General features: G+C 35.6%; 3 protein-coding genes across 9 annotated transcripts; 1 reads left to right on the top strand and 2 right to left on the bottom strand.

Annotated features, from left to right (window-relative positions):
* Positions 1 to 5,786: 5,786 nt before the first annotated feature.
* On the bottom strand, positions 5,787 to 8,270 carry LOC133872209 (F-box/kelch-repeat protein At1g57790). Its single transcript, XM_062309655.1, has 2 exons — positions 8,128 to 8,270; positions 5,787 to 7,156 (listed from the first exon to the last, which is right to left on the bottom strand). The coding sequence occupies exons 1-2, from the start codon at positions 8,157 to 8,159 to the stop codon at positions 6,058 to 6,060; spliced, it is 1,131 nt and encodes a 376-aa protein (XP_062165639.1). The 5' UTR covers positions 8,160 to 8,270; the 3' UTR covers positions 5,787 to 6,057.
* Positions 8,271 to 9,047: 777 nt separating this feature from the next.
* Positions 9,048 to 16,671, top strand: LOC133874087 (probable galactinol--sucrose galactosyltransferase 1). Of its 6 annotated transcripts, none has more exons than XR_009901202.1 (8): positions 9,048 to 9,387; positions 13,630 to 13,740; positions 14,047 to 14,272; positions 14,629 to 15,243; positions 15,788 to 15,879; positions 15,963 to 16,070; positions 16,170 to 16,304; positions 16,394 to 16,671. XR_009901202.1 is itself a non-coding variant. In XM_062311918.1 (8 exons), the coding sequence occupies exons 5-8, from the start codon at positions 15,788 to 15,790 to the stop codon at positions 16,428 to 16,430; spliced, it is 372 nt and encodes a 123-aa protein (XP_062167902.1). In that variant the 5' UTR covers positions 9,067 to 9,387; positions 13,630 to 13,740; positions 13,854 to 13,913; positions 14,047 to 14,272; the 3' UTR covers positions 16,431 to 16,671. The 6 variants fall into 6 exon arrangements, 4 of the variants coding, with proteins under 4 accessions (XP_062167902.1, XP_062167900.1, XP_062167901.1 ...); XR_009901201.1 differs by having other exon boundaries at positions 14,629 to 15,263; XM_062311918.1 differs by lacking the exon at positions 14,629 to 15,243 and adding an exon at positions 13,854 to 13,913 and having other exon boundaries at positions 9,067 to 9,387.
* A 1,020-nt stretch (positions 16,672 to 17,691) lies between these two features.
* LOC133872278 (F-box/kelch-repeat protein At1g57790-like) lies at positions 17,692 to 20,445 on the bottom strand. Of its 2 annotated transcripts, none has more exons than XM_062309755.1 (2): positions 20,255 to 20,445; positions 17,692 to 19,249 (listed from the first exon to the last, which is right to left on the bottom strand). In XM_062309755.1, exons 1-2 carry the CDS (start codon positions 20,284 to 20,286, stop codon positions 18,133 to 18,135), a joined length of 1,149 nt encoding a protein of 382 aa, XP_062165739.1. In that variant the 5' UTR covers positions 20,287 to 20,445; the 3' UTR covers positions 17,692 to 18,132. The 2 variants fall into 2 exon arrangements, with proteins under 2 accessions (XP_062165739.1, XP_062165740.1); XM_062309756.1 differs by having other exon boundaries at positions 17,692 to 19,244; positions 20,255 to 20,365.
* Between the last annotated feature and the right edge of the window lie 748 nt (positions 20,446 to 21,193).

Here is a 21,193-nt window from a genome sequence, read left to right as displayed (position 1 = left end):
AACAAATTTATTTAATGCAAAATTGATCTGCACAATGCAAATGCTTGAATAATTCCCATTGGTCTAGAGGTACATGAATGTAAGAATGGGTAATCAAGAATTAAATCACGTGGCAGCATATTTATCATATGACAATATATACACCATTAGATCTATGAAATTTAATGTGAACTATAAAATAGATTTTTTTCTCTATTTTCTCAAAGAGAAATGCCGAGCAGGTGGAAAGAGGTCCAACTGCTCAACATCTATAGGCTGTTGTGTGCAAGATGCTTACTGATGCTTTATATGGTGAAGACGATTGTAATGCTGTTAGGCTTAGCGTGGGAATGCTCACCAGACAATGCAGATAATTCAGGGAGGGGAAAATGTAAGGGTAAGATAAATCGACAGATCTTCGTTCTAAAACATGTCTCAACGTCCCTGCATAGGCCCCATACGAGGGTTCTATGGTAATAATGGTATGGCTCTTTGCAATTGAAATTTGAGAAACTTTTGGAGGATGATGGGATTCAAGGGATTTACTTGTGTTTGGGATAGTTCGGGGTTAGGGCTTACCTGCCTTTTGCCTGGGCTCCCTGTATTGGTTGCAATTCGACGTAACCAATACTAATTCCTTTCAGCCTGCTCTTCAAAATAATGGACCCGAGCAAAATTACTATTTAGTGTGTTAACTGCGATGTGGAAGACAAATCACGTTGAAGTATGTAATAATGCTGATTGAAAATTCCGCATCTAAATAGATATAAAATTCATGGTTAGACACTTACTACTAAAAGTAAATACAATAAAAATCACTTCTAATGTTCATCAACAAAATTACAATTTACATACATAAAAAGGGAGAGGAAAAGAGAGAAAAATAGAATAAAAAAAAAAAAATTGATACCAAATTATTACCAATATTGATGCCACCCAAAAGCAGCTTCTTTTTTTCTTTTTCTTTTTCTAATTTTAATTTTAATTTTATAGATACCACCCAAAAGCTTCTAGTACCAAGTATATAGGTATTGAGACTGGTTTCTTATAAAAAGATAGTGGTGTCGGTTTAAAACATAACAAAAAATGAAAAAAAGGAAGTGCTGTTTTGGACAAGGATTTTCTCCGAACTAGATAGGAAGAGCTTCCTCCAATCCAATCTATAAAAATGTCATGTGTCCATTTTGCATTTGAAAATCACATATTTTTTTAAATAGTAAAGACAAAGTTGGAAGAGACATGATTTTTTAATAAAATTTCTTTCTATTATGTCATTGCTATTTAAAAGCATGTGCTCACGCATATAAAATAGACACATCGCAATTTTTTAATTTTTTAATTTTTTTTTTTCCTCCTACTCTGAAAGTGCAGCTTTAATGTACATTATAGTTGAGGTCGGCAAGTGACTTAAGTTAAAAAGGCTTTTTCACCCTTTTTTTTTTTTTTTTTTGAAGGGAAAGTGTAAAGATTTCATTAATAACACCCCAAGGGTAACGAAAGTACATATTGCAAATAACGGGGACTTAACATAATACAAATGCCCCATAACAGTTACCCAAATTACAGATTATATCAACAGCTGCTACTAATAAGCCTAGCCAACAGAAATGTGCCTCTACGTTGAGATATGAACCTCTACTTGCACTATGGAGTCGGTCACAAAACTGTGCTTAAAAGCAATGACCAGACTAAATCAAACCCAAAGCAAGCTGTTAAATACAATCTGTCCAAAGCAAAAAAACACTCAAAGCAGGATCTGCCGTCGGAGGAAAAACCACCGGAGACGACGCGTGCAATACACGCGCCGCCAACGGACAACCCTTGCAACCGCCTAAAGCAAGGAAAACCTCTGGGCACCACCCTGCACGGCAAAGATACGGAACATGGCCATCACGCGCGGCCCAAGGTACAAAGAACACCCTGGCGCGTGGAAGCCACGCGCCGGTCACCGTTGAGCTACCCAGCCGTAGAAGGCAGCATCTGAACCAGAGGACGTCGATGAGCACAGCAAAGGGGCGCGTGTCGACTGGGGGGCTGTGAAACAGCGCAGATCTGGCCTTCAAATGATGAAAAAACTGTAAACCAACCAAGATTTCGCCAGCCACCGAAGCGACGGAATCTCCTCCTCCGACGCCTCTCTGAGATGTTTTCCTGCTAACCGAATGAAACAATTAAAAAAACTAAAAGACTACCCAAACCTCCATACTCCAAACGGACTAGGAGGACTAAAATCCAACACCGAACAAGTCCGGGGGACACAAAACTCCAAACAGCCCTAGTGGCTGGGAGACTAGCTCAAAAACCTCTCTAGCCCGAAAAGGCTAAGAGAAGAACCAAACAAAACCGGGAGGAGGGAGGAGCCTCCCTCCCCCGGCAAGCAGCTTGAAACGGAGGGAAGGTCAGAAGAAAGGCTTTTTCATTTAAAGTATTCACATTCGGCAGGGCTGGCTCTTCCACTAGGCGGCCGCCTAAGGCCCCAAAAAAATAGGTTTATAAGAAAAAAAAAATTAAAAATTAAATTAAATAAGGCCTCTGCAACTTTCTTTACAAAAGAATGAATAAGCCCCCCCCCCCCAAAAAAAAAAGGTCTCTCAACTATCTTCACAAAAGAAATAATAAGGCCCAAAAAAAATATTAAATAAGGCCTCTGCAACTATTTTCACAAAAGAAATAACAAGACCCCATAAATTATAGAAAGAAAAAAATAAATAAAAAATTAAGCCTCAGATGCGATCATGGTCCCCCTTCATAGAACCCCTTATCCTTCTTTTTCTTTCTTCTTTTCCACCACTTCTTCTCTTGAAGAAGAAGAGAAATAGAATATAAAGAGAGAGAGAGAGAGAGAGAGAGAGCTGAGAGTATGAATGTGGAGTGGCTGCCGTGCGAGAGAAGAGTCAAGACAATAAGAGTTGCGTCATGTGTCATGATGTGGGGTGTCACATCATCATGACACATGAGATGCAGTCAGCACTGTACACTTGGGCTTTACTTTTTGGTTGTATAACTCTTTTTCTAATTTTTTTTTTCTTTTTTTCACCAAGAACGTGTGGATGTGCCACATGTTCCCTTTTTTCTTGGTTTTTTTTTTTTTTCTTTGGTCATTGTCGTGATAATTTAGGCTTTACTTTTTTTATGTTTTCTTCTCTTATTTCAGGTTTTATTTTAGACAAAAATAAAATTTTAAGTAGATCACTTGTGTTGTCCCTCTCGATGCAAGATAAGTTTGAAAAAATTCTCAATCATCAATAGAAAATACTATAAATTTATTTTGAATAATAAAATTGTTTAACAAAATATATATATATTTTTTTTGTCTTTGCTTTTATAGGTTGAGGAAATTAGATGATCTTAAGAAGTTGAAAAAGATCTTTTATAAAGGTTCTATTCTTCTTTTATTTTAATTTTATATTATGGATATATTTTTTTTTTTTTATAAATAATTTTTGTTATAACTGTTTGCTAGAAATATGCAATTGAATATATAAAAAAACTGTAAAAAATAGAAGAATAAACAAATTAACTGAAACTAAAAATAAATTATATAGATTTGATACTAGCAATATAATATTAAATTTTAAAAGCTATAAAAATAATTTTTAAATTAAAATATAATATAAAAATTAAAATAAATTATATTTATATTTATATAAAAAAGGCTCCAATTAAAATTATTGCCTTAGACATTAAAATATATAGAGCCGGCCCTGACATTTGACTCTTTAAAATTTAGTAAATTTGTCCAATAAAAGCTCACATTCAACTACATTGATCTTAGTAAAAGATGCTTTAGATTCATGTGGTTTCAAGTTGATGCCAAATAAAAATGATTTTGGTTATAACTTAGGGTTATAGGATATTTCAACTTGGGATGCATTTTACTTGGCAATTTTTTTTTATGTTAAATACTTATATAGATGGGTTACTTTTTATTGGCATTTGAAGCACATCCCGTTATGAGCTAGGATACGAGAGTAGAGGGTATTAATATTATTTTGTAACTAGGTTTTTTTTTTTTTTTTTTTTTTTTTTTTTTTTTTTATTTTATATATATATATATATATATATATATATATATATATATATATATATATATATATATATATATATATATATATATATATATATATATGTTGTCGATTGAATAGAATATTAGAATCAAGCAATCAAGTGTAATCCAATTTCTATTTGAGAGGAGAGAGAATGGGAAATAAAAATGTACAAATTTATTGAATATTGTAGCATTTTGCAAAAAACCTCTCCAAAGCAGGGAGTTTTTTAGTAACTTTTTTTTGCTGTGGATCTAGCTAGATTAGCTAAAAGGTTAATTTGTTTAGTGGGATGTGAGGATAAATGACTTGAACTTGAATCATATATATATATATATATATATATATATATGGGGAATGATTGGGGGGAAGCACTTGACCGGCTTTCTCCCCTCACTTTTGAATAAACAAATTCATTTTATTCCAAAACTGATTTTTTTTTTTTTCTACAATAAAGTGGGTTTATTTATTCAAAAGTGTGGGGAGAAAGCCGGTCAAGTGCCTCTCCCCAATCACTACCCTATATATATATATATATATATAAAACAAAATTCATCTTGGATTGGACCCTGTAAACTACACGATAAATGATTATGGAGGGATTGCGATTAGACAGCCATTGAGTGTGGCTCTTTTTTTTTTTTTTTTTTAATTATTATTTTTCTATGATTACAAAATTTATTGAAAAATCCCAAAAATGGGGCCGAGCAGTAATACACTCAGTATTCAAGGAGAAAAATTAAATTTGGTTCTTTATTGCATTAACAGAGAAAGAGCCAATGCAAGATAATATACATTTTCTCTTGCTTAAGTGCATAAAGTTAAACAGTTTTTCAACTTTTAGAGAGTAATTAAAATGAGCAATGCTATACACTACAATTTTATTTCATTTTTATCATATTTTACTGATGTCACACTGCCAATCAACCCTTAATTTTTTTTTATTTTTTATTTTTTTGTTTCTTTTTTCCAGTGTTGTTCACCACTTTTTTTTTCTTTGTAGTATGAGACTATTAAGGACAGGTAAAATAGAGCCATGTACAGGACATACATCCTGGAAAACAAAAACAAAACAGTGTTAGCTTCAAAAGTTTGATTACCTGATCAGCACTCAAAGACACAAAATGAAACACAGATTAATTCTTTTAATACGACGTTTATGCTTATGATAGAGTTTTCTTCCGATCCAATTTATAAAATTGCTATATGTTTTTTGAGCATATGAGAAGTATATATATATTTTTTAATTGAAAAAGACGTTAACAAACTTGGAGAAAACTCTATTAAAAAAATATGTGCATCTCACGTGACAATTTTATAGCCTGAGTTGGAAAAGAAAATTCTAACCCTGTTTGGAGGAAACTGTCTGCATGGTTAATAAGTAAGTTGCCTAGAGGCTAGACAGATTAGCATATTGCAGTATGCTGTCCATTCTGTTCATATGCACTGAGGTTCTCTCATCCCAATTCTAAAATATTCCAGTTGATCCTCACTCTTCTCCACTCTTCGTTCTTTCTTTGTAAAATTCATGCATATGATAATAAAGTAAAGCCTGAAGAAAAAACTTCTCATTTGTGACTAGAATGAGATTATGGGCAGCATACTCACTACCATGAGACCCACTTTGGAGATCGCAAAAAATCTCAAAAAGGCAAAGATATCATGTAATCTACAAACACAGAAAGTCAACATGTGCACAACAGCTTCACGTATTATATCACCATGTAAACTCTATTTTATATGTAAGTAACAATTCAGAAATTATTTCAATCAGAAGTTTTAAGAATTAAAAGAGAAAATCTAATACATACTACTATCTGGCAACATTTTGCACCTGACAGACACTTACGATAAAAGAAAACAGAAGTCCAACATTAGTTCTTCTAGAAGTATAACAAAGTCACTTTGTGGGGAAACTAGTTATACAGAAATCTAAGCAATATAACATTCCATCAAATGCAGTTACAGCTAAACATATTAATAAAAAATTTCTAAATGTTCAACTAGACCATACTTCTGCAACTAGATTTCTTCAGGTGAAGCTTGTGAAGTCTTGGGGCGGTTCAATCCAGATATTTTCAAAAGGATCTTGATCTCCCCAGTCATGACACTGCTTACGCGGATAGTATCTACAACTGTCGAAAGAGTATGATATGCAACGCTTCCCATAGAAACGAACTTTAGGGAAGTAGACACTGTTTCTCATCAGTCCAGAAAGGTCAGTTCTGGAATGAGACGACAAGAAACTCGCAAAAAGTGTGACACCATCAAGGGTTTTCATCTCTTCCCATACCATGTTTCTCCGATCCAGCTTAAACATAATAGGGTTTTCACTAGCACAAGTATAAATAACTAATATTTCTCCTTCATGCTCTGCCATAAATTTTCCCTTCCACCAATTTTTGGCAAAAAAATTCTCAGGGCATTTGGGTGGAGGCACAGCAAGAACATTCCAAGTACGTTGCAGTGGGTCAAAGACCCCTAGCCAACCAGTGAGACTCAGACAATAGAAAAGTCCATTGCAGAAAACAAACTTATTCCAAATACTACTAACAAAGGGCAAACGATTTTGGTAATTAACAGTAACCCACTCTGTTGCCCCAGGATGGCAAGTGCTAACAGCAACAATTGTGGGGCTGATGTGCTTAACCGTAAGAAGCATGCAGCTGCTAGATGTTGGGGCACAAGAGAAGGCAACAATCTGATAAGTCAACTCAAACCTGGGCAATTTAATCACTTCGCGAGTAAAAGGATTAAAGAAGAACATGCGATGAGATCTGGGTCTGTATAGCAACAACCAGCCATCTTTAGTGTAGCAAACCCTAGACCCATTCAACTCGGGCAGCTCAATGGAATGTGTCCTGCGGAGTGACGGGTCATAAAATTCATACAAGTTACCATACTTTGGGAAGTACATAAGCCATGGTGATTGATTTACTACCCGGACAGAGATTGAAACTGAGTGCCATCTCTTGCAAACAACGGAGGCACGAACGTTTTCCTCAAGGGTTAGACGGGAGATAATCAATTCCAAGAGTTCTGTGGGAAGGTCAGACCAAGTCTGCAGCTCCAATTTCTCTTTCTTCTCTTTCATTGTCATTCTTTTATTTTCAGTGACCGTTTCGGCTAACCTATACATGAAACCCCCATAAGTTCTAGTATAAAACAGTCAAATAGAACCAATAATGAGCTTGAAATGCCATAGTGAACAACAGAATGCTACAAGAAATGTAACGCAAGACACAGCTTGGAACTCCTGAAAAATCTTAAAAGGTGAAACTAAAGACCTATAGTGCTCAGATTGCAAACAGTTAAAGAAACCCCAAAAATTGCACATTATGCACTTATCTGAAACTCATTTCTTATTAGTGATCCAGATTTGATTGAATGCACCCCCCCCCCCCCCCCCCCCCCAAAAAAAAAAAAAAAAAAAAATTCAAAAGAAAAAACCACACATAGAGTAAAAAGGAAGTCAATGATCTGTAGCAGATTGGATCTCCAACAACAAAAGCTTGAAATGCAATCAATTGACAACCACCCTTAAAGGGCTACTAAATTGCATACAATTCAAAGCTATGATAAGAACTCGCCCCTTCATTTTTCTTCTTTTTAATTTGTTATAGGCCCTTCATTTCTTATCCAAAACACTTGTAGATTAGACTAAAACCCAAAAATCTATTACCTTAATATAGCCACAGATTAAACCCGTATGAAAAAACCCAACAAAGTTTTCAATTTGACTCTGAATTTCAACACTTAATATTCATGATTATTGTAAATCACATCGGTATCCATCACAAACCTTAGTTTGATCTAATCTGCAAAACCCCAGAACCATTCATAGCCACAGATTAAGACCCAGTTGACAAACCCATCAAAAGTTTCTGACTTAACTCCAAATTTGAACAATTCAGACCAATAATTGTTGCTAAAACACATTGGGTATCCCCACATAAACCTCAAACTGATCCCTTAAACCCTAACATCATGTTGCACATCCTTAACTACAAGCAAGTAAACTGTTCAAAAGGGAGAAAAAAAATTCATTACAATTCAATTTGACTTTAGGCAAAATATTAAATCTAAAAAATAAAAATCTTACGATTTCAGCTTCCTTCTCTTTTTCCCAGCCATTGTGAGAACTAAATGAAGCTGCTTCTGCTTAGACAGAGAGAGACTTTAGAGAGAAAGTTCAGAGACTAGAGAGAGAGAGAGCGAGAGAGAGAGTGTGTGTATGTGGAAGTGGTGGTGGCAACACGTGTGAATCCGTAAGAATCAGGTGCGAGCTTTTCTACGCTTTCAGTCTCTGTGAACGAATCAATGGATGCCAAATAAGAAGGATCTCACGTGGCTATCACGTGACATTATTTTTGTTGACTTTATCTGACGTGTCAAATATGTACCGGCTTCTTTTCGTGTAAGGGTGTGGAGGACTATATACATGATGGGAACTATGCTTTATAGCACATGGATACTCATATGATACTCTTGACTGTTATTTTTTATTTTTTGGTAAATAATTAAGGAAATTATGTCTCAAACCTCTTTTTCCCTTTTTTTTTTTAAATTTTTTTTTTATTTAAATATATATATACTTTAGAGAATTATAAAAAGTGTGAAAGAGGCCTGCACAGTGATTTTTCTTTGAACGTGAGTACAGTGTTTTTTCCTTTATGGTGCGGTTTTACGATTTTGCCCTTCTCGTTCCTTATTAGACCTAAATAGGCAGGGTTATTTTTGTCTTTCAACATCTTCTTAGATTGTGGAAATTACTATGTTGCTCTTGTTTACCCTTCGGATGGCAGAAAAATTTACTGGGTTATTTTGTCTTTCACTTTCAATTACCGATTTGCCATTTGAGTTTGTAAAGAGCCGCGTTTTTTTAAGGAGTATTTGGTCTTTTCGTTCCGCCCGTGTTTACAATTTTGCCGTTATTCGTTTTCATACAAATCTGATATTTTCTTGGTTTTTTAGGTATTTCACGTCTCCTTTCTTCTGCTTCCAGCATCTTCTTCTTGCTTCTTCGACTGGTCTTAAAAATTTTACAAATTTCTCTCAATTTTTCCTTTCTCCTCTGACACCAACCATACCGAAGGACGATTTGGCAACCAAATCCATCCACAAATCGCGACGGCCAGGGGATGGAGATGAAAATCTTTGCTCAGAGAGTTGGAGGCCCTTCATATCCATTCGTATGTAGAGCCAGAGAGCTGAATTTTTGCTTGAAAATCCGGCGTCCCTATTCCGCAGCGAGAGAGAGAGATAGACGTAGATATTAATGTTGTTCGGTTTTGAAAACGCTTTTCTCTGCAGAATTTATGGTTTCTGGATCTTCGACTACCTTCGCCGCATTCTCCCTCAGGTTCTTGTCTCTCCGTTCGTCTCTGTCGCTGTCGCTGTCTCTCTATCTGTCTGTGTGCATGTGTGCTTATTTCATTATAGTTCATTTTTAAGATTTTTGTTTGTGCTACTATGGTACTTATACATTAGGGCTCTGTAATGTGCTTTCTTGTTTATAGAATATTTTCTATGATTTAGATGGAAATGGATATGAAATTGGAATGGATATTGATGGATTTGTAGAATGAAAGAATGGAATGGATAAACTGTATATTGAAATTGATAAAAGGTTGACTAATTCGAGCTTAGTCGGGCTCCAAGAATGATGATTCGAGCTCACCCACTCCAAGAACTACACAATTCTGAGAATTCCCTTACACAATCGATAACCTTTCTTTCTCATACATTGAGCTTTTATACTCTTAGCCTACGTCTGTTAACTAACTATACAAAAGTCTAAAGTTTGACTATTACAATTATATATATCCCTTATACTATTCTATCCTTTACGCTACACACTCCTTCAAAGCATCTTGTGGGCAAGATGCGGGGTGAAAAGAAAAATACCCGGTCGGTCCTTTTGCTAATTATAATCAGCCCGTTAATAGCCATGCTCAATTGAACGAAGAGTGGAACATTTCCCAAAAACCACTTCTTCTAGAATTCTCTAATGCTTAGCTAAATCCCAACTTCAACGTACTGGTACCCCTGCCAAGTGTTCATTTTTACTTCTGTTGCCATCTACTCATACTCATGCACGTCGCTACACTGCCCAACATCTGAACACCTTTACTGCCCAACAGATCACTTGACACACACACTGCTCAAGGCTAACTTCTATTCCTCATTTCCCAAGAGCCATCGCAACTTGCAATTTCACATCACTTTTCTGGCTTTCACACACTGCTCCATGTTAAACACCCAACCTTCATCTTCTTCATCTGCTTCCAACGTGAGCCTCTTAAACTGTGCATGCAAAATCATCCGGTACAAGAGATTGTAAAGCCAGTGGTAGAATCGAATGTGAAAAATTTCCAACGCCATCTATGCTTCCACATAACAAAAATCACACCATTCTCAGTCAAGTACTGGAACACACAGGAGCTCAAAATGAGAATCGCAGTCTTCTGCTTCATTCCTCGCCACCAAGTCAGCTCCTGATTCCAGCTGGGATTCCTATCTTCAGGATAGAAATATGTCTTGCCGGTAGGGGTGTAAGATGAGCTCGGCCACTCGTCAGCTCGGCTCGATTCGGTTCGGTTAAACTCGATTCGGTCTCGGCTTGAATAATAAATGAGCCGTTCGTGAACACAATAATATATTCGAATATTAAACGAGACATACTCGTATAAACTCGGCTCGATTCGGATAGACTCGGATAAGCTTGTATAAACTCGCATAACTTCATTTTTACAATTTTTTCTTAGTATTATTTTAATTTTGTAATAAGAACATCTTAAGTAAAAATGAATCATCATCCAAATATGATAGATATAGCTTGAATTATTGTTGTGAGTTTAATTTTATAGATTTGTGTGTACATAAGTGTGTTTGTGAGTATGTGTGGTTATATGTGTTTGTGTGCACACATGTAATTTGTGTATGTGCATAATAAATTTATATACATACATATAAACTCGAGATTATATTATTTAAGATTCAAGTTAATTTATTTAATGAACTCAGATGATAAAATTTTAATAAGACTTGATTAATTAATGATTAATATGGATTTATGAAAATATAAACAATCATGATATTTACTTTATATAAGAAATGAATAAGTTAATTGAGCAGCTCGTGATAAGATCGAGCTCGACTCGTATTCGAAATAAAATTAAACGAGCCAAGCTTGAACAGAATATTTCGTTCGATGATAAATTCGAATTCGACTCGTGTTCGAAATAAAATTAAATGAGCCGAGCTTGAACATTCAATACTCGATTCGACTCGGCTCGAATACAGCCCTACTTGCCGGGATTAAAAATCCAGCAGCCGCACCTAAGGAAAAAGGATTTCACACCTGGATCAAAGCTCCATCTGCCACTCCAAAAGAAGAAGACACCAGTAATCAACTTTATTTTCAGCTTTTTATCAAACACCTTAGCCGCATCATAAGGTATCTCCCTCTTTGGAAAAAATATTCCAACATTGTGCTCCAACAAATCTTCAATTTCACCTTTGGTCACAAAATCAACGCGACGCTGATTGCCGAAGGTCTTCAATTGCACCTCCGTGGAAATCTTGACCCTAATTTCGGAACCAACTTCATCGAAGCTTGCCGCCGTTTGATCGTCGACGCCCTCGAATGTTTCAAGCCTTAACGGCCTAGGTATGGTCTTGATCTTTTTTTGTTCTTGAAGTTCTTCTTCCACGGATTCCATTTGAGAATCGGAAGCCACATGTGCGTTCTCTTCAGGGTCTTGAAGATATTCCGGAACACCAAAAACTTCTAACTTTTCAATTGTCTTTATTTCTTCAGATAATATGTTTCTGCCTTCTTCCAAAATTTCAGGTTCTTGAAAATCCTCTATTTCTCTTTGTTCCATTGATTCTTGTTCTTCTTTCGGTTCTTGAATTTCCTCTTCAACTGATTCCGCTTGGGTCTCGGAATTTACATTTACGTTCTTGAGTTTCTCATTTCTTGTCTCTTGATTTTTCGCACAATTTCTTGTTTCTTGATTTTTCTCCCCAAAATGTTCTAACTGTTCGTCTTCATACCCTTCTTCTTGTGCAACATCTTGCAAACTCGCAACACAATTGTCCCCTTTGCTGAAGCACTCACGCAATTTCTCCATCGCCTGGCGTAATTCCTCATCAATTTGCCTCCTTCGTAAAATCTGTTGCTGCACTTTTTGGTTTGCATCCTCTTCTTCTTGCATTTCCTTTCGAAAGTGGTACTTCAATTTTCCCACAAATGATTCCCAACTCCCAATCATCCCAAACCGTTCAAGGTTCGTAAGCCAAATGTCAGCTTCTCCCTTCATATGATATCCAACAATCGGAATTCGGTCCCTAACTGGAATCCGATAAAAATTAAAGAACTGGTTTGCCATAAGAAGCCATGAATTCGGATTTTTACCTGTGAAGGTTGGAAACTTCATTTTGATCAAGCTGACTTCTCTGTTTCGGACTAGATACGTCTTGAAGAAAATTTGATACTCTTCTGCCATGGTAGGACCGTAGGGCTTTGATACCACTTGTAATGTACTTTCTTGTTTCTTAGGATATTTTCTATGAGATAGATGTAAATGGATATAAAATTGGAATGGATATTGATGGATTTGTAGAATGAAAGAATGGAATGGATAAACTGTATATTGACATTGATAAAAAGTTGACTAATTTGAGCTTAATCATGCTCCAAGAAGAATGGGTGATTCGAGCTCAACCCAAAAGCTCCAAGAACTACAATTCTAAGAAAATACTTTTAACACTTTCGATAACCTTTCTTTCTCATACATTGGGCTTTTATACTCTTAGCCTACGTCTGTTAACTAACTAACAAAAGCCCAACTATCTAACTAACAAAAGTCTAAAGTCTGACTATTACAATTATATCCCTTATACTATTATATCCTTTACAGGCTCTGGATTTCGTTTTATTTGGGTGTGTTTTATTTGGATTTTGTTTGATTGGTGAGAAAACTCAGGAAAAGGAGTAGGGGTAAATGGGGAATATTCGGGTAACCATTAACAAACATAGTATTCACACCCTAGACACAAACTAATTTTGGTGTATGAGCCTCATTCAATCTGAATGTGTTTTGTTACTCCTTGACTGCGGGCAGTGACTCCTAATGTGTTAAGTTGAATATTTTGGTTTATTTCGAGAAAGCATTTACAAATTTGAGGTTGTTGCATACTGATGGGTGGATTTATGGGTTTTTCTCTGTTGAATTATGGGTTACTACAAGCTTGACTTGTAAAAATTTTGGTCAATTGGAAAAGAAAATATAATTACCCTGGTTTTAGTTTCTTCTTTTTTCTTTTTTTTTTTTCTTTTTCATTTTCATTTTCTGAAAAGAGCCATAATTTCCACTCTCAACTCTCAATCTGTGTAGTTTTAGATGGCATCCTGTTATAAGCATATTATATATAAGTTGACTTGCATTTTATGTGCAGACGATATTCCCTGGGTTATTATGCTGTGGTCATGCTTACTTTCAGTTAACTGCACGAATTTCAGTTGCTTGACCAAGTTTACTTCTTACTGAGTCCAAGATATATCAAATCATGATGGTGCTTTCTTATAGTGTCGCAGGAAAAATGAAGCCCATCTTCTGTGGAGATTTTGAGTATGACGCACAACCATCTGATCTGGACCGGCTTTTCAGTAGAAATGGGAAGGTTGAGAGAGTGGATATGAAGTCTGGTAAGATCTCTCGCCCATCTTGCATTGGCTATTTATTTATTTATATATGGTGCGAAATGGGAAAGCATGGAGGATGAAATGGTGCTGATAAAAGTAAATTTAGGAGAGTTAAGGGGCAGGTAATTGCTATAATTTTATGTCCTGGGGCACTACACAAGTTGATTCACAGTAAGGTAATCGCTTGAGCTTCTTGCAATTATAGGCTTTGACTTGTTTGAAAAGAGACTCTCTCTCTCTCTCTCTCTCTCTCTCTCTCTTTTCTTTTGTTGAATTTCGACCAAGGAAGTTATTTGGTTTGTTGTGTAGATCGGCATTTTCTCAAGAATCAAACGAGAAAATTTCAAAGGAGAAATGCAGTATCAGTGAGTGAGGGTCATGAGGATTGTGAACATCTAGCAGTTGCTGTTAAGAAACTCTCCCTGATGTCAACAACTTAATTGGATCATGATCAGTTAGATCCATTTGCCACATTGTTATCAATGTGTGGGCAGTCATCTCCTTCAACGCTAAAGAATGCATTCTCCAAATATTGGTTTGTCTCTTATCCCACTCCCAACTTGCTAATGTGTTCATGAGTAGGTATTTTACATACATGGCACGCCTTGCTTGATTTCCTTTTTTATGCTCTTTTATATGTTTGTCATGAGTTATGTGGATAAATTTATCTGATATTTTTATTCAAAAAGTCACAACTTCTTTATGTGTAACTGTTTTGTGTGCTGTTTCTTCCAAAACAGACTATTATGACACTTTTGTGATTTCATTCTCAAGGTATATTTTCATTTGTAATCCTTGGTAGAGTAGTTTGTACTGTCTCAGTTGGTTGAATTTACGCAAATCTAATTTTTGTTACTTAATATGGGTTCTCATTGCTTCATATGCTTTCAGAACTTTTGACAGCTTTAGCTGTCCAAGCAAGGGGGAAAAAAATGGAGGTTAATAAGCAAAACAGAAATTTGCACTGCTTCATGTGGTAAAACTGAACTTTATATTAATGCCTGGAAAATTTTCCGTGACTTAAAACTCTTTTGGGCAATTGTTAGCTTTACTCCACCAGATGGTTTCTGGTGACTCAGTTGCTGGGAAATTGATTCAAGGGAAGAGTTTATGTATTGGGTTTCTTTTGGATACAGTTGTTGGGAATTTGTTGATGTGGATGTACTGTAAATGCGTGGAATTTAATGATTCCCAGAATTTGTTTGATGAAATGCTGAAGAGAAATTAATGTTCTTGGATGTAATAATAGCGGGCTATGCGACCTCCGCGGGTTGCAGTTTTGATAAGGAATTGGGGCAGGTGGTAAAATATATACAGAATGATGGGGTGAAACCCGATGGGTTTACAATTTCGAGTCTGCTGCCTCTTTGTGGCGATGATAGTGGGAGATGGGATTATGGGAGGGATTGAGGGGAGGGATTGAGGTTTCTTGCAGGAGATCCCGCTGTTGAAGGATTTGAGGGGAGTCATTTGGTTTTTGTGGTTGCTGGACTAGACCCATTTGATGTAATCACAAATGCAGTGAAGTAAGTTTTAAGTTTTATCCACCTTTATAAATTGGTAATACCAATATCCCTCAATTTCTGTTCATTGTTTTAAATTTCATGTCTAAGTTATCCTTGAAGAGACATGTACACATTTCATTTCCTTTATTTTGGAATTTAGAAGAAACATTCTTTTTTAGTGTTTTTCCTTGAAGAACCACTTATAGATTTAAGTACTGTCACATACCATGTGAATTAGATCACTCGTGTACATGTACTATACTAGATCTTATCCTCTTAGACTTTTTGAATCTGTCCAACAGACCAGGTTTTATTGCAGAATTTAAACTTAAAGGAGCAAAATGCTCTTTCTTTACACATATCTGAACTTTAGAATACATCAATTTATGTACAGGAGTGTTGAGAAACAATTACAGACATTTTCTCATTGTGAGAGAAAGAACGTATAAAGTATCCTCTGGCTGGAGTTCTAATTTCATATCTAACTTTATACATTTTCATATCTAACTTCATAAGTTCTAATTTCTTTATGTTATATGCTTCAGATGCCAGACATGTTGAACTGGTTTGGCTGGTGTACATGGGATGCTTTCTATACTGATGTCACTTCAGAGGGCGTAAAGCAAGGTTTAAAGAGGTATTGATTTTCTCATCATGGGTAGTAGTTTAAGTAACATGGATGGCATCATAGAAAGATACTAACAAGTAAAACTATTGCAGCTTAGAGAAGGGTGGAATTCCTCCAAAATTTGTTATAATTGATGATGGATGGCAATCAGTTAGCATAGATCCCACTGGCACTGAATCCAAAGCTGATAACGCAGCCGAGTGAGTGCTTTATGCAAAAGACTTTTCTTTCTTTTGTGCGGCCTTTTCTTTTTTTTGGCTAACAATATATGTCATTTTTGCTGTCTTCCTGTCGTTCAGCTTTGCAAACAGGTTGACAAATATCAAAGAGAACCACAAATTTCAGAAAGATGGCACAGAGGTTCACGGAGTAGAGGATCCAACATTGGGACTTCGCCACATTGTTGGTGAAATAAAGGACAAACATGCTTTAAAGTATGATTCTCTTATTTAGATTTTCATATCTTTTACTGCTACTTTATTTTATATAATATTTATGCTTTTTTCATTTTTGGAATTGCCAGGTACGTTTATGTGTGGCATGCAATAACAGGGTATTGAGCTGGTGTTAAACCTGGTGTTACCGAAATGGAACACTATGAGTCTAAATTGGCCTACCCTGTTTCATCTCCCAGGGTTGTATCAAATGAGGCATGCGAAAGTTTAAAAAGCATTACATCAAATGGGCTTGGCCTTGTGAACCCTAAAAAAGTTTTGAATTTCTATAATGAACAACACTCATATCTGGCATCGGCTGGTATTGATGGTGTTAAAGTTGATGTTCAGAACATCCTTGAAACTCTTTATTTGTTTCAAAAATTTAATATATACTTGTTCAATAATCTGGATATTAAATCTATTCTACAATATATATATGTTAACAATTATAAAGATACATAATACTGGGAATGCACGTGCCATCCAACTAGAGTATATATATATATATATTTATTTATTATACTAAAATTCTAGTTTTCAGTAAGATTACATTAAGAATAGTACCTTTTTCTTTTTTCTTTTTTTCAGAATAAGAATAGTATTTTAAATATTTGTAAATTGAGACGTCCTTAAATATTTTCAATGAAAGATCACATAAACCATATGAAAATAAAATTATGCATGTAATATCAAAAAATTAAGACAAACTATCACTAACCGACAATTGTTCTCCCCAAACTTCAGATTACGATAATTTCTTTCTAGCTATCATAAATTCTTAATAAGAAATGCAAGAAGGAAGGCTCGTGTCTCATTTGTGTCATTTTAAAATTGATGTATCTTTTAAAATTACTATTTGATCAAAATATAATAGTAGTTTATTACAAAATTCAAATTCCTTAACAATTATGACATGCATTATGTCTGATATTGGGTGACCAAGATTTGCAAGTTCCTTACCAATGAATTTCATGTTGTTTACATGAAAACATGATTAGCAGGACAATCATTTTCACTCATACGAGTAGTGTTATATTAATCAAATAATAGTTGTGTATGAGTCGATTATGACCTTAAACCATACTTCTTTTCTAATGCATCCATCAATCCTTTTGCTATCTCATACTCCTAAAAGAGATGAATTATATTATCCTTCATGCAATGGAGAATGGTGGGGCATTTTTCATTAGATCATTTTATACCAATTTTTCTTGCTTTCTAACAGATAGTTGGTACAAAAAAGTCTCTTCAGAATTGTTGCATATAAAATGTCGTCTACATGGCAATATAATACTTGAAGCTGTTCGTGTGCGTAAGTGTTGCATCCGATAAATTTTTCATCAGACATTTCCTGTTAAAAAATGAATGAAAAGATTGCAAAAGATTGGAGGAAATGTCTACTTATCCATTCAGTTTTCTTAACAAGAGATCTCCATTGAAAAATTTACAAGATATAAGCCAAACCTGTAAATTATATAATATCTTTTCCTTTTGAGATGTATTGCCATCTTCGAAGCGGGTCTCATAATTGTCAGTATGCCGCCCCGAACCTCACTTTAAGCACAAATAAGATTATACACTATCCGGCAACATTTTACTTCTAACGGACACTTATGATTAGGAGTGTTCAAGTGGGTGGTTAAAAACAGCTCCACATCCGCTATCCGCCTATTTACATGGGTTAAGGGGGTATTTCCTAAAAGTGAAACTTCTTATACAGAAAATTATAGCAATTAATATAGCTTTTTCCATCCAATGCAGTTACGGCTAAACATTTTAATAAAAAAAAGTCTCTAAATGTTCATCTACCATCATACTTGTGCAACTAGATTTCTTTCGGCAATTCAGCGAAGCTTGTGAAGTCTTGGGGCGGTTCAATCCAGATATTTTGAGGATAAAGACCTCCCAAGTCACGCTTCTTACCCGGATAGTATCTACAATTATCGAAACGGTATGACATGCAACTCTTGCCACCGAAACGAACGTTGGGGAAGTAGACACTGTTTCTCATCAGTCCACGAACGTCAGTTCTGGAATGAGACGACAAGAAACTCGCAAAAACTGTGATACCATTAAGGCTTTTCATCTCTTCCCATACCATGTTTCTCCGATCCAGCTTAAACATAATGGGTTTTGCACTTCCTGAACAACGATAAATAAGCATTATTTCCCCTTTATGCTCCGTCATGTAAGTGCCCGGCCGCCATATTTTCAACAACTTCCCGTCGCGTTTGGGTGGAGGCACAGCAAGAACATTCCATGTACGTTGCAGTGGGTCAAAGAACCCTAGCCAATCATTGGAACTCAGACAATAGAAGAGTCCATTGCAGAAAACAAACTTATTCAAAGAATCAGTATAAAAAGGATAGGGCAAATGATGTTGGTAATTAACAGTAACCCACTCTGTTGCCCCAGGATGGCAAGTGCTAACAGCAACACTTTGTGGACCCATCTCCTGAACTGTAAGAAGCATGCAGTTGGTAGAGGTTGGGGCACAAGTGAAGGCAACAACATGAAGATACAACGCAAACCCGGGCAATTCAATCACTTCGCGAGTAAAGGGATTGAAGAAGAACAAGTGATGAGATCTGCGTTTGTATAGCAACAACCAGCCATCTTTAGTATAGCAAACCCTAGACGCATTCAACTGGGGCAGCTCAATGGAATGTGTCTTGCAGAGTGAGGGGTCATAAAATTCATACAGGTTACCATACTTTGGGAAGTACATAAGCCATGGTGATTGATTTACTACCCGGACAGAGATTGAAACTGAGTGCCATCTCTTGCAAACAACGGAGGCACGAACGTTTTCCTCTAGGGTTAGACAGGAGATAATCAATTCCAAAAGTTCTGTGGGAAGGTTAGACCAAGTCTGCAGCTCCAATTTCTCCTTCTTCTCTTTCATTGTCATTCTGTTATTTTCAGTGACCGTTTCGGCTAACCTATACATGAAACCCTAATAAATTTCTAGTATAAAACAGTCAAGTAAAACCAATTAATGAGCTTGAAATGCCATTGTGAACAACAGGATGCTACAAGAAATGTAACGCAAAACACAGCTTGGAACTCCTGAAAAATCTTAAAAGGTGAAACTAAAGACCTATAGTGCTCAGATTGCAAACAGTTAAAGAAGCCCCAAAAACTTCCACATTATGCACTTATCTGAAGCTCATTTTTTTTAGTGATCTAGATTTGATTGAAATATTGAATGCAGTAGACCCAGGCCCAGCCCCCCCCCCCCCAAAAAAAAAAAAAAAAAAAAAAAATCAAAAGAAAAAACCACACAAACATACACCAGAGATAGAGTAAAAAGGAAGTCAATGATCTGTAGCGGATTGGATCTCCAACAACAAAAGCTTGAAATACAATCAATTGACAACCACCCTTAAAGGGCTACTAAATTGCATACAATTCAAAGCTATGATTAGAACTCGCCCCTTCATTTTTCTTCTTTCTAATTTGTTATAGGCCCTTCATTTCTTATCCAAAACACACGTAGATTAGACTAAAACCCAAAAATCTATTACCTTAATATAGCCACAGATTAAACCCGTATGAAAAAACCCAACAAAGTTTTCAATTTGACTCTGAATTTCAACACTTAATATTCATGATTATTGTAAATCACATCGGTATCCATCACAAACCTTAGTTTGATCTAATCTGCAAAACCCCAGAACCATTCATAGCCACAGATTAAGAACCATTTGATAAACCCATCACAAGTTTCTGACTTAACTCCAAATTTGAACAATTCAGACGTATAATTGTTGCAAAAACACATTGGGTATCCCCACATAAACCTCAAACTGATCCCTTAAACACTAACATCATGTTGCTCATCCTTAACTACAAGCAAGTAAACTGTTCAAAAGGGAGAAAAAAAATTCATTACAATTCAATTTGACTTTAGGCAAAATATTAAATCTAAAAAATAAAAATCTTACGATTTCAGCTTCCTTCTCTTTTTCCCAGCCATTGTGAGAACCAAATGAAGCTGCTTCTGCTTAGACAGAGAGAGACTTTAGAGAGAAAGTTCAGAGACTAGAGAGAGAGAGAGAGAGAGAGAGAGAGAGAGTGTATGTGGAAGTGGCGGTGGCAACACGTGTGAATCCGTACGAATCAGGTGCGAGAGTTTTCATGCTTCAGTCTCTGTGAACGAATCAATGGATGCCAAATAAGAAAGATTTGGCGTATGCCAGCATCGTGTCTTGACTGTTATTTCTTATTTTGGTAAATAATTGAGAAAATTATGTCTCAAACCTCTTTTTCCGGTTATATATATATATTAAAATTCTAGTTTTCAGTACGATGACATTAAGAATAGTACCTTTTCTTTCTTTTTTTTTGGTAAGAATAAGACTAGTACTTTAAATATTTGTAAATGAGACGTCTTTAAATATTTTCAATGAAAGATCACATAAACCATATGAAAATAAAATTATGCCTATCATATCAAAAAATTAAATGAAAGAAAAAAAAAAAGAAAAAAAAAAAAAGGTCTATATAATATACTCACCTCAAACTATTACCCGATTGACAATTGTTCTCCTCAAAATTTATATTGCGATAATTTCCTTCGAGCTACAAAAAATTCTTAATGAGTAATGCTAAATGGAAGACTTATATCTCATTTGTGCCATCCAAAAATTGATATAGCTTTTAAAATTATCATTTTATCAAAATTTAACAGTGATTATCACAACTCCAAATTCCTTAACAGTTATGACATGCATTTTGTTTGATATTAGGTAGGATTGGCAATTTTTGATACGACCCGCGAACCCGACACGAACACGACACGGGAAAATAGGGTTAGGGTTTACTGTAATCGGGTTCGGGTCATCGATTATGACACGATTGTGACCCGATTAAATTAAATAAAT

This window comes from Alnus glutinosa, chromosome 7, assembly GCF_958979055.1.
Source record: "Alnus glutinosa chromosome 7, dhAlnGlut1.1, whole genome shotgun sequence".
Lineage (NCBI taxonomy): Eukaryota > Viridiplantae > Streptophyta > Magnoliopsida > Fagales > Betulaceae > Alnus > Alnus glutinosa.
This window is presented reverse-complemented; position numbering and strand designations above follow the sequence as displayed.